The sequence below is a fragment of the Nerophis lumbriciformis genome, linkage group LG26, assembly GCF_033978685.3.
Source record: "Nerophis lumbriciformis linkage group LG26, RoL_Nlum_v2.1, whole genome shotgun sequence".
NCBI lineage: Eukaryota > Metazoa > Chordata > Actinopteri > Syngnathiformes > Syngnathidae > Nerophis > Nerophis lumbriciformis.
Genome location: NC_084573.2, coordinates 5,082,501 through 5,096,687, shown reverse-complemented (window position 1 = coordinate 5,096,687; position 14,187 = coordinate 5,082,501). Strand labels below are relative to the sequence as shown.

The 14,187-nt window shown below is 43.6% G+C and overlaps 2 protein-coding genes across 2 annotated transcripts in view; both read left to right on the top strand.

The window, feature by feature from the left end:
- The window catches only part of LOC133623960 (uncharacterized), a 74,347-nt gene that overhangs the window by 55,940 nt on the left and 4,220 nt on the right, over window positions 1-14,187 (top strand). The gene's annotated exons all lie outside the window — the stretch shown is intronic.
- The window catches only part of LOC133623996 (uncharacterized), a 70,076-nt gene continuing 63,510 nt past the window's right edge, over window positions 7,622-14,187 (top strand). Inside the window, exon 1 of the mRNA XM_072916199.1 lies at window positions 7,622-8,030. Coding sequence (XP_072772300.1) covers window positions 7,907-8,030 — 124 coding nt within the window. The 5' untranslated portion in view covers window positions 7,622-7,906. The remainder of the gene's footprint in view (window positions 8,031-14,187) is intronic.

The following is a 14,187-nucleotide window of genomic DNA, read 5'->3' as shown; positions in this document are numbered from 1 at the left end:
ACAGCAGCTAAATGAACACTTAGTGTTTAACAATCTCTGTGAACCTTTTCAATCCGGTTTCAGGGCAAATCACTCTACGGAGACAGCCCTCGCAAAAATGACTAATGATCTACTGCTGACGATGGATTCTGATGCGTCATCTATGTTGCTGCTTCTTGATCTTAGCGCTGCTTTCGATACCGTCGATCATAATATTTTATTAGAGCGTATCAAAACACGTATTGGTATGTCAGACTTAGCCTTGTCGTGGTTTAACTCTTATCTTACTGACAGGATGCAATGCGTCTCCCATAATAATGTGACCTCTGACTATGTTAAGGTAACGTGCGGAGTTCCTCAGGGTTCGGTTCTTGGCCCTGCACTCTTTAGTATTTACATGCTGCCGCTAGGCGACATCATACGCAAATACGGTGTTAGCTTTCATTGCTATGCTGATGACACCCAACTCTACATGCCCCTAAAGCTGACCAACACGCCGGATTGTAGTCAGCTGGAGGCGTGTCTTAATGAAATTAAACATTGGATGTCCGCTAACTTCTTGCAACTCAACGCCAAGAAAACGGAAATGCTGATTATCGGTCCTGCTAAACACCGACATTTATTTAATAATACCACCTTAACATTTGACAACCAAACAATTACACAAGGCGAATCAGTAAAGAATCTGGGTATTATCTTCGACCCAACTCTCTCGTTTGAATCACACATTAAGAGTGTTACTAAAACGGCCTTCTTTCATCTCCGTAATATCGCTAAAATTCGTTCTATTTTATCCACTAGCGACGCTGAGATCATTATTCATGCGTTCGTTACGTCTCGTCTCGACTACTGTAACGTATTATTTTCGGGTCTCCCTATGTCTAGCATTAAAAAATTACAGTTGGTACAAAATGCGGCTGCTAGACTTTTGACAAGAACAAGAAAGTTTGATCATATTACGCCTATACTGGCTCACCTGCACTGGCTTCCTGTGCACTTAAGAAGTGACTTTAAGGTTTTACTACCTACGTATAAAATACTACACGGTCTAGCTCCGTCCTATCTTGTCGATTGTATTGTACCATATGTCCCGGCAAGAAATCTGCGTTCAAAGAACTCCGGCTTATTAGTGATTCCCAGAGCCCAAAAAAAGTCTGCGGGCTATAGAGCGTTTTCTATTGGGGCTCCAGTACTATGGAATGCCCTCCCGGTAACAATTAGAGATGCTACCTCAGTAGAAGCATTTAAGTCCCATCTTAAAACTCATTTGTATACTCTAGCCTTTAAATAGCCCCCCTGTTGGACCAGTTGATCTGCCGTTTCTTTTCTTTTCTCCTCTGCTCCCCTTTTCCTTGAGGGGGGGGGGGGGCACAGGTCCGGTGGCCATGGATGAAGTGCTGGCTGTCCAGAGTCGGGACCCGGGGTGGACCGCTCGCCTGTGCATCGGCTGGGAACATCTCTACGCTGCTGACCCGTCTCCGCTCGGGATGGTGTCCTGCTGGCCCCACTATGGACTGGACTCTTACTATTATGTTGGATCCACTATGGACTGGACTCTCACAATATTATGTCAGACCCACTCGACATCCATTGCTTTCGGTCTCCCCTAGAGGGGGGGGGTTACCCACATATGCGGTCCTCTCCAAGGTTTCTCATAGTCATTCACATCGACGTCCCACTGGGGTGAGTTTTTCCTTGCCCGTATGTGGGCTTTGTACCGAGGATGTCGTTGTGGCTTGTGCAGCCCTTTGAGACACTTGTGATTTAGGGCTATATAAATAAACATTGATTGATTGATTGATTTATTTACTCTAACCATCTATGAAATTATATAACATATAGATGTGATGGGGCACAAGTAGGGGATTTAATTTTTTTATGTTTCATTGCCATGCATGTCTTAGTGTTTTTATTGCTGTGGATTTTAATTGCATGTTTTTACACTTTAGAATTTGATTGTATTTTTAATTGCATGTTTTTACACTTTGGAATTTGATTGTATTTTTATCCATCCATCCATCCATCTTCTTCCGCTTATCCGAGGTCGGGTCGCGGGGGCAGCAGCCTAAGCAGGGAAGCCCAGACTTCCCTCTCCCCAGCCACTTCGTCCAGCTCCTCCCGGGGGATCCCGAGGCGTTCCCAGGCCAGCCGGGAGACATAGTCTTCCCAACGTGTCCTGGGTCTTCCCCGTGGCCTCCTACCGGTCGGACGTGCCCTAAACACCTCCCGAGGGAGGCGATCGGGTGGCATCCTGACCAGATGCCCGAACCACCTCATCTGGCTCCTCTCGATGTGGAGGAGCAGCGGCTTTACTTTGAGCTCCCCCCGGATGACAGAGCTTCTCACCCTATCTCTAAGGGAGAGCCCCGCCACCCGGCGGAGGAAACTCATTTCGGCCGCTTGTACCCGTGATCTTGTCCTTTCGGTCATAACCCAAAGCTCATGACCATAGGTGAGGATGGGAACGTAGATCGACCGGTAAATTGAGAGCTTTGCCTTCCGGCTCAGCTCCTTCTTCACCACAACGGATCGATACAGCGTCCGCATTACTGAAGATGCCGCACCGATCCGCCTGTCGATCTCACGATCCACTCTTCCCTCACTCGTGAACAAGACTCCGAGGTACTTGAACTCCTCCACTTGGGGCAAGATCTCCTCCCCAACCCGAAGATGGCATTCCACCCTTTTCCGGGCGAGAACCATGGACTCGGACTTGGAGGTGCTGATTCTCATCCCAGTCGCTTCACACTCGGCTGCGAACCGATCCAGCGAGAGCTGAAGATCCTGGCCAGATGAAGCCATCAGGACCACATTATCTGCAAAAAGCAGAGACCTAATCCTGCAGCCACCAAACCAGATCCCCTCAACGCCTTGACTGCGCCTAGAAATTCTGTCCATAAAAGTTATGAACAGAATGGGTGACAAAGGGCAGCCTTGGCGGAGTCCAACCCTCACTGGAAACGTGTCCGACTTACTGCCGGCAATGCGGACCAAGCTCTGACACTGATCATACAGGGAGCGGACCGCCAAAATCAGACAGTCCGATACCCCATACTCTCTGAGCACTCCCCACAGGACTTCCCGAGGGACACGGTCGAATGCCTTCTCCAAGTCCACAAAGCACATGTAGACTGGTTGGGCAAACTCCCATGCACCCTCAAGGACCCTGCAGAGAGTATAGAGCTGGGCCACATGTTTTTACTCCTTGTGGACTTTGCTGGCATTTTAAGACGTTTGCCACTTTTAGCTTGTTGCCCCTGACAACCAAAGTGCCAATCGAACGGCGCCTGAAATCAGACGCACCTGTGGAGCATTAGGACTGCACACATTTAAAGGAGGGAGGAACAGAAGGAAGGGGAACCGGAGAGTATCGACAGGCTTTGCCAAGAGCGTCCGGGTGGACGCCCACAGGCTGGGAAGAAATCCAGGACTACGCAGCAGACCCCGCAAGCTACCGGAGTGAACCCCAAGAAGCCCACAACACGCAGGGGCAGAGGAAACTCTGCCTCCGAAGTAAGTGTCGTGGATTGTGGATCTGTGGGGGTGATCATCTGCCTTTGGCTGTGGGCTTGCGGGCTCGTGCGTTGTATGCTGGCTGTGTGGTCCTGTGGGCAGAAGCGGTCGGGACCCAGACACTTGCGTTGACTCCCGGGAGCAACCAAGAAGCGGGGCGAGACGGGACGCGTACAGCCACGTAGGTCCCACCAGAGACTGGTGAGGAGAGTGGGCGTACTCAATATTTCTACGCGGAACTACAGCAGAGGCAGGGGAAACCATGCCTTGCGTGAAAGTGTGACGTCAGCCCTGAGAGGGTCTCCGTGTTTTTAGATTATTTTATCCCCATGGCCTGCCTCCGATTTAATTTGTGTGCAGGAGGACGCCGTGGAAGTGAGCGGAGCCAGGACACTGACCACGCCTGTTGTGGCTGTACCCTCACCTATATTATTGTTTACAAATTGGTATTTTTAGTGTTATCAACTTGACTGTATTTTTAATTTGTATTGAATAAATTGTAAATGAGCATCATTATCTTTCCTTATTTTGGGACGGTTGCTCTCACTACATTGAGTTCTTAATATTTACATTTGTTTTAAAGGCCTACTGAAACCCACTACTACCGACCACGCAGTCTGATAGTTTATATATCAATGATGAAATCTTAACATTGCAACACATGCCAATACGGCCGGGTTAGATTACTAAAGTGCAATTTTAAATTTCCCGCAAAATATCCTGCTGAAAACGTCTCGGTATGATGACGTCAGCGTGTGACGTCACGGATTGTAGAGGACATTTTGGGACAGCATGGTGGCCAGCTGTTAAGTCGTCTGTTTTCATCGCAAAATTCCACAGTATTCTGGACATCTGTGTTGGTGAATCTTTTGCAATTTGTTCATTGAACAATGGAGAAAGAAGCTGAGCAAGCAAAGAAGAAAGCTGTCGGTGGGAAGCGGTGTATTTCGGCCGACTGCAGCAACACAACACAGCCGGTGTTTCATTGTTTTACATTCCCGAAAGATGACAGTCAAGCTTTACCATTGGCCTGTGGAGAACTGGGACAACAGAGACTCTTACCAGGAGGACTTTGAGTTGGATACGCTGACGCGGTACAGTGAGTACGCTGTGGCTTCCAAACAGTTGATCGCTTTCCCGTACGTGCGTGCCGCTATGTGCATGTCACGTACGTAACTTTGGGGAAATGCATGTGCTGTATGAACTTTGCGGAGGTGAACGGTACTTTGGGCTGTGGGATTGAGTGTGTTGTGCAGGTGTTTGAGTTGTATTTGCGGGTTATATGGACGGGAGGGGGGAAGTGTTTGTTATGCGGGATTAATTTGTGGCATATTAAATATAAGCCTGGTTGTGTTGTGGCTAATAGAGTATATACAGGTAAAAGCCAGTAAATTAGAATATTTTGAAAAACTTGATTTATTTCAGTAATTGCATTCAAAAGGTGTAACTTGTACATTATATTTATTCATTGCACACAGACTGATGCATTCAAATGTTTATTTCATTTAATTTTGATGATTTGAAGTGGCAACAAATGAAAATCCAAAATTCCGTGTGTCACAAAATTAGAATATTACTTAAGGCTAATACAAAAAAGGGATTTTTAGAAATGTTGGCCAACTGAAAAGTATGAAAATGAAAAATATGAACATGTACAATACTCAATACTTGGTTGGAGCTCCTTTTGCCTCAATTACTGCGTTAATGCGGCGTGGCATGGAGTCGATGAGTTTCTGGCACTGCTCAGGTGTTATGAGAGCCCAGGTTGCTCTGATAGTGGCCTTCAACTCTTCTGCGTTTTTGGGTCTGGCATTCTGCATCTTCCTTTTCACAATACCCCACAGATTTTCTATGGGGCTAAGGTCAGGGGAGTTGGCGGGCCAATTTAGAACAGAAATACCATGGTCCGTAAACCAGGCACGGGTAGATTTTGCGCTGTGTGCAGGCGCCAAGTCCTGTTGGAACTTGAAATCTCCATCTCCATAGAGCAGGTCAGCAGCAGGAAGCATGAAGTGCTCTAAAACTTGCTGGTAGACGGCTGCGTTGACCCTGGATCTCAGGAAACAGAGTGGACCGACACCAGCAGATGACATGGCACCCCAAACCATCACTGATGGTGGAAACTTTACACTAGACTTCAGGCAACGTGGATCCTGTGCCTCTCCTGTCTCCCTCCAGACTCTGGGACCTCGATTTCCAAAGGAAATGCAAAATTTGCATGGTTGGGTGATGGTTTGGTGTGCCATGTCATCTGCTGGTGTCGGTCCACTCTGTTTCCTGAGATCCAGGGTCAACGCAGCCGTCTACCAGCAAGTTTTAGAGCACTTCATGCTTCCTGCTGCTGACCTGCTCTATGGAGATGGAGATTTCAAGTTCCAACAGGACTTGGCACCTGCACACAGCGCAAAATCTACCCGTGCCTGGTTTACGGACCATGGTATTTCTGTTCTAAATTGGGCCACCAACTCCCCTGACCTTAGCCCCATAGAAAATCTGTGGGGTATTGTGAAAAGGAAGATGCAGAATGCCAGACCCAAAAACGCAGAAGAGTTGAAGGCCACTATCAGAGCAACCTGGGCTCTCATAACACCTGAGCAGTGCCAGAAACTCATCGACTCCATGCCACGCCGCATTAACGCAGTAATTGAGGCAAAAGGAGCTCCAACCAAGTATTGAGTATTGTACATGCTCATATTTTTCATTTTCATACTTTTCAGTTGGCCAACATTTCTAAAAATCCCTTTTTTGTATTAGCCTTAAGTAATATTCTAATTTTGTGACACACGGAATTTTGGATTTTCATTTGTTGCCACTTCAAATCATCAAAATTAAATGAAATAAACATTTGAATGCATCAGTCTGTGTGCAATGAATAAATATAATGTACAAGTTACACCTTTTGAATGCAATTACTGAAATAAATCAAGTTTTTCAAAATATTCTAATTTACTGGCTTTTACCTGTATATGTCTTGTGTTTATTTACTGTTTTAGTCATTCCCAGCTGAATATCAGGTCCCACCCGCCTCTCACAGCATCTTCCCTATCTGAATCGCTCCCACTGCCCTCTAGTCCTTCACTCTCACTTTCCTCATCCACAAATCTTTCATCCTCGCTCAAATTAACGGGGAAATCGTCGCTTTCTCGGTCCGAATCGCTCTCGCTGCTGGTGGCCATGATTGTAAACAATGTGCGGATGTGAGGAGCTCCACAACCTGTGACGTCACACTACTCGTCTGCTACTTCCGGTACAGGGAAGGCTTTTTTATCAGCGACCAAAAGTTGCGAACTTTATCGTCGATGTTCTCTACTAAATCCTTTCATTCTATGTGTCAAGTATGACACATAGAATGGACCTGCTATCCCCGTTTAAATAAGAAAATCGCATTTCAGTAGGCCTTTAAGCAAAATTTTACTAGATTTTAATATTCCACCACTCGGGTCCATCACATATACAAAGTGCTTCTGTCAGCAGCTACACTTTTCCTAACTAAGAGTTTTCCCGCTTGTCTCCAACCCTTCCCCCATGCATTCCTGAGATAAGATAAAATGTGTGTGCCTCACCGACACTCTCCTGTAAACAGACGGCCTTTGTCTTTTGAGGCCTCCAATTAATTCTCCAAAAAAAAGGTATTCTCTGGAAATGTCTTATTATATAGATTATTACATTGTAAAACAACAGACACTTTACTTTTGCTTGTCCTTATGTCCCTGCAAGATGATGTTACGTTTTGGACGCATGGCTGCAATGGTTGTGATCTCTCGGATGCAGAATTTTACACCAGCAAACCAGCAATTATAGTCTGCAAATTGTGTTGTTGTTGAATGATATTTATCTGATTTAAAGTCAGATACAGTTTATATACTTGTCTGTCTATCTGTGTTGGCCCGGCGATGAGGTGGCGACTTGTCCAGGGTGTACCCCGCCTTCCGCCCGAATGCAGCTGAGATAGGCTCCAGCACCCCCCGCGACCCCGAAAGGGACACGCGGTAGATAAAAGGATGGATGGATCATTTGTTGCCGTGCTTTTTTGTGTAGACACCATGAAAACATACATTTAGAATGAATCGTTCATGACTTGCCCATCACGATGACTCATGGCCCCGCCCCTAAGTGACGCATGCGTGGAGGATATGCGCTTTGCAGCAAAGTCCTCCTTCACTCCACACACGCTTCTAAGCCTCGGCACATCTCCTCACATCGCTACTAACTACACTTTATTCATCCTCCGTGTCAGGATAAACTCCACTCGTCTCAGTCAACTTTGGACATTATTAGGCCCGCTTAGCTTGCTACTTGTTTTAGCGCGCTAGTTAGCTTAGCTTGTTAGCTGCTAACAAAGAGAGGCGGATTTGATCAACACATCGCTTAGTTAAGATCAAGTGTGAGTGTAAAGTGTTGTGATTGTGTGAAAATGTGCGAAAGAACGTTAGCAGAGTGCAAAGAGGAACTTTCTCGGACAAAAGATGAGAACAAAAGACTACGTCAACTACTGGACGCTGTTTACAAGAAACCTCAAGTTGTGTTACACGGAACAGGTTTGTTTACTTCTTACTCTCACATCTTTACTAACTTTATATTTCATCATTAACATGAACATGACGTGGTAGATGAATTTTGATCAATAGGTGTACTCAGACACATGATTGTTATTGTGTTGTAACCATACTTGCCAACCCTCCCGGATTTTCCGGGAGACTCCCGAAATTCAGCGCCTCTCCCGAAAACCTCCCGGGACAAATTTTCTCCCGAAATTCAGGCGGACCTGAGTGACGTGTTGACAGCCTGTTGTACATGCACATGTGACCCACCCATAATGTGTCACATTTTTGTGTTGATTTATTTATTTTATTTTGTGGTTTGAATTCGTTTTTGGAGCTGTCATTACACATTTATCAGTATTCACATTGGTCAGTAGGGGGCAGTAGGGCGTTTCTTCCCAATTGAATGCTATCACCTGCAGACCGGAAGTGTCTTGTCACAGTCTGTGAACAATTGAAACGTCCTGTGTGCTTTTTCCTCCTGTATAACAGGTTAGTTTTGGTGAATCAACTCACTGAATAATATCCATGTGATCTTTATAAGTTTAAGTACACATTCTGAAGGTGGAGCCTAACTCTAAAGTGTTTGTGAGTTGTAGTTTGTATTTATGAATGAATCCAGTGCACAGCTGCAGTAATCAATACAAAAAGGCGACGTGAGTACGCAATGTTTATATAGGAACTTTTGATCCTAATTCAGACTCCCAAATTAGAGCTCCCGTTTTCTTATTGATTTTATAATGTATATTTGTATAATGTGTGTGTTCTGAAATAGTGACAGAGAATAGAACAAGGATGGACAATTCAACCCTTAACTCAACAATGAGTAGAGGAGTGTTATGTGTGTGTATATGTGTAAATAAATGAACACTGAAATTCAAGTATTTCTTTTATTTATTTATATATATATATATATATATATATATATATATATATATATATATATATATATATATATATATATAGCTAGAATTCACTGAAAGTCAAGTATTTCTTATATATATATATATATATATATATATCTTAACCACGCCCCCCACCCCGACCACGCCCCCCACCTCCCGAAATCGGAGGTCTCAAGGTTGGCAAGTATGGTTGTAACAAACAGTTCAGGGTGTCCCAGGTTACCGCAGAGTATTATGTAAAGGGGAGGAGTTTTGTCCCTCCAGAGTTGCCGTAGGGCTGTGACGTAAGATGTCTATGAGTGTGGGTTGTTGTAGAAGGTGTGTAAAGATACCATTAAAGGCCTACTGAAATTATTTTTATTTATTTAAACAGGGATAGCAGATCCATTCTGTGTCATACTTGATCATTTCGCGATATTGCCATATTTTTTGCTGAAAGGATTTAGTAGAGAACATTGACGATAAAGTTCGCAACTTTTGGTCGCTGATAAAAAAAAAGCCTTACCTGTACCGGAAGTAGCGTGACATCACAAGTTGAAAGTCTCCTCACATTTCCCCATTGTTTACACCAGCAGCGAGAGCGATTCGGACCGAGAAAGCGACGATTACCCCATTAATTTGAGCCAGGATGAAAGATTTGTGGATGAGGAACGTGAGAGTGAAGGACTAGAGTGCAGTGCAGGACGCATCTTTTTTCGCTCTGACCGTAACTTAGGTACAAGGGCTCATTGGATTCCACACTCTCTCCTTTTTCTATTGTGGATCACAGATTTGTCTTTTTAAACCACCTCGGATACTATATCCTCTTGAAAATGAGAGTCGAGAACGCGAAATGGACATTCACACGACAATACATCGGTGAAGCACTTTAGCTACGGAGCTAACGTGATAGCATCGGGCTTAAATGCAGATAGAAACAAAAGAAATAGGCCCCTGACTGGAAGGATGGACAGAAAATCAACAATACTATTAAACCATGGACCTGTAACTACACGGTTAATGCCTTCCAGCCTGGCGAAGCTTAACAATGCTGTTGCTAACGACGCCATTGAAGCTAACTTAGCTACGGGACCTCGTCAGAGCTATGATAAAAACATTAGCTCTCCACCTACGCCAACTCTCATCTGCTCATCAACACCGAAGCTCACCTGCGTTACAGCGATTGACGGATCGACGAAGGACTTCACCCGATCATCGATGCGGTCGGCGGCTAGCGTCGGATAGCGCGTCTGCTATCCAAGTCAAAGTCCTCCTGGTTGTGTTGCTGCAGCCAGACGCTAATACACCGATCCCACCTACAGCTTTCTTCTTTGCAGTCTCCATTGTTCATTAAACAAATTGCAAAAGATTCACCAACACAGATGTCCAGAATACTGTGGAATTTTGCGATGAAAACCAGTGTTGGGTTAGTTACTGAAAAGCAGTAACTAGTTACAGTTACTAGTTACTTCATTTCAAAAGTAACTCAGTTACTAACTCAGTTACTTACACCAAAAAGTAATGCGTTACTGTGAAAAGTAACTATTTAGTTACTTCTTTTTTTCTTCTTTTTTTTTTTAAAGCTCCCATTAATGCCCTTTTAGCCTTCATTTCAGTACTGTTATTGCACTGGAGAATAATACAATCTGTTGATCAACTTGACATGCATTTGCATCACTCAACTCTGCTAAGCAATGTGCTCTACATACAACACACAAAGACAAAGATATGTTACAAAGGCCAATTTGTTTCTGGCCAGAACAAATTGACAAAACTATTTTAAATAGCTGCAACATAACATACATAAGTAACAAACAGCATAATAACAGCATAGATGTAAAGCAAGAAAGGCACACACTACATACACAAAGCCTAACCAGGCATTTTCTTCCTCAAGTAATTCTGATACAAAATCATGTCTGAAGCCCAGAAGACTCTACACATTTCCCCAGTTTTAGTTTAGAGATAAGGAAAGATTGGCCTGGCCCACTAGGATCCCTCTTTATGTTTGTGAACTTTATAGTCTATACATTTAGAGTGATGTGATAATCAAACACTCTAGAAGTCTAGAATGAAAGAGTATATAAGAGAATTGACAGCAACGTTCCCTCTCAGGAGCGCGCCTGTGCAATTGCGCACTGCTCAAGCGTCCTCTGCGCACGGCAAATCAATGCCACGCACAAAATCAAATAAAAAAATAAGCGCATACCAATTTTCGACACGACACGGACACGACAGAGAAAACCGTTTTCGTCATCATTGTTCAAATATTGTAACGTCTGTCGAGACGCTTTGAGGACATGAATTCCATCCATCACTTTACTGAGCAAAACTCTTTATTGTCGGCCATAAACACATCACCAAAACATTAGTAAAAAAAATGATATCTAGCAAAAGTGGTCATTTTCTGCAGTACAAACCAGACCAAAAGCAACTTTGTTATATCAACAGCAGCCACTCGCTCTTTCTCACTTGCGCCAACACTTGCACATATGGCACTTAGCCAGTGATGCGTTTACAGCCACACAAAAAGTCGGACAACTCCAACACCACACATAAAGTGTCATTCCAGGTCGTTACACTATGATTTACCAATCAAATGTGTGCTTATTCTAGTGTCATTTATTAGGAATCTTAATTTATAAATATTAATCATTAAATGCTGTTAGTATATTAAATAAATACTAATAAAAATATATTTTTTACAAACAGGAAGTTGCAGGAATGTACACATGATCCCCTGCTTACATCTCATTGTGCAACATGTGAATGTTTTAATGGGAACTAAATGAAAGGGGTACAAACTATTTCCAAAGCAGGACCTCCACCCAGACAAACAATACAAGTACACAGCTCATGAAAAACAATATTTGTTGTTATTGTCATTGTAAGTGGGCCTAAACACTTATGTTAGAAATGGAAATGACTGCTGTTATTTGATTATAATAATAAGAGAATGTTGTCTGTCTATCTGTGTTGGCCCTGTGATGAGGTGGGGACTTGTCCAGAGTGTACCCTACCTTCCGCCCGAATGCAGCTGAGATAGGCTCCAGTGACCCCGAAAGGGACAAGCGGTAGAAAATGGATGGATGGATGGAGATTGAAGTTGTTATTTAGTCAGGTTTGGGACAGGTGTGCTGCTGGTGTAGCCACAGTGTGCACATCTAAAGTTGCTCACATGTGCTCCACTCAATGCTCAGGGAGTTTTTGCGTTTGCTCACACACATGAACAATTAGAAGGAACATTGATTGACAGAGTGTGTGTACCTTCAGCGGTGAATGATGAGCAGAGGCAGACTTAATCCTTAAGTGGTGGTGGTGGAGGTGAAGTGTCATTGGAGTCTCTATCTCTCTTTACTAGCTTCGTCGAAGCATGTTGCTTATGTAGCTTGTTTCAGCAGATTTGAATTGCTGTTTTGGGCAGTAGATGGGATCTTTGATCCAAAGCACAATTTACATTTAACTAAAATGTTCTTTTCTTTGTGCTCGACAAAAGAAAAGTAGTGAAAATATCTCCATGTTAGCAAACTCGACTTCTGGCTCCGCCATGATCAGACACGCCCTCCCTCCCCACACACACACACACACAGAGCGCATCTCTCTTCTCCGGCTTGTGACACAAGAAGAATCAGAACGACGACACAGCAGCGCTCCGATAAAACACACTTTATACTACATAAAAAGTAACGTAAAATAACGCAGTAACGCATCATGTAGTAACGGTAACTGAGTTACTGAATATAAAAAATAACGCGTTATATTACTAGTTACCGCCGAAACTAACGGCGTTACAGTAACGCGTTACTTTGTAACGCGTTAGTCCCAACACTGATGAAAACTGAGCTTATTGTATTGGATACAATGGCGTCCCAATACTTCCGTTTCAACCATTGACGTCACGCGCATACGTCATCATACCTAGACGTTTTCAACCGGAAGTTTCGCAGAAAATTTAAAATTGCACTTTATAAGTTTACCCGGAAAATAAAACACTGTACTTAAATAATGAAATAATATTTGGCGTACCACTAGGTCAGGGGTCGGCAACCCGCGGCTCCGGAGCCGCGTGCGGCTCTTTGACCACTCTGATGCGGCTCAGCTGCATACTTGCCGACCCTCCCGATTGCATATATTCTCAGATTTTCACCCTAACAATTTCATCCTAACAACAATAATAAGGGCGTGCCGTGATGGCACAGCATTTAACACCCTCTACAACCTGTACAAACAGCGTGCCGGCCCAGTCACGTGTTGTATACAGCTTCTGCTTGGACACGTAAGCGACAGCAAGACATACTTGTTCAACAGCCATACAGGTTACACTGACAGTGGCCGTATAAAACAACTGTAACACTAATATGCGCCACACTGTGAATCCACACCAAACAAGAATGACAAACACATTTCGAGAGAACATCCGCACCGTAACACAACATAAACACAACATCACAAATGTATATTGCATGTTATTTCATTTTAAATTTCAAAAGAGTTTTGTGGCTCCCATTGTTTTCTTTAATTTGTGAAACTGGTCAACATGGCTCTTTGGGTGGTAAAGGTTGCCGACCCCTGCACTACCACAGTTTTAGAATCCCTGCACGATCGTGATCAATGCACGCGTGCGCAAAGACAACGTCACTTCCTTTTTACTTGTTTGTCCTGCATGTTGTCACTTTTTTGTAATCTTTATTTGAATAACAATGTCATATAAAAGATGACATACTGATCATTTAAAAATAAGTAAGTGGCTTGTTTAAAAAAAAAATCAACATTTAAAAAATAAATCACATGATGGGAGTCAGTGGCGCCCCCTTACGTCATTCATTGCAATGACAGAAGAGTGAAAGTGATTGAAATTGTGGCCATAATACTCCCTGATTTTTTAAATCTACCCCTTGTTCATGTTTATATCCTTGTTCCCTTTTCGAGTCATTTGCTATCTTTTGGGGTTACTTCCTTCTGGAGCATCAGCTGTGTTTCTCACTTTACACATGGAGGAGAAGAGGAGCTGAGCTCATTCATGTATGACTATCATAGTAGATAATAATAATAATCACTCCACAACCCCTATTGACCTGTAGGAGTCAGGGCAGAGGAGCACAGAAAGTGAGAGGGGAGAGGCCTCTACTGGATAGGTGAGTAGGAGAATAATGATACATATAAATAAATATTAAAACCATTTTTTTTAAATGGCTTATCGATAAGCCATTTGTTTTATTTATTTTTGGGTGGATCATGTTAATTGTCAATCATTCTGGTGATGTTACGTA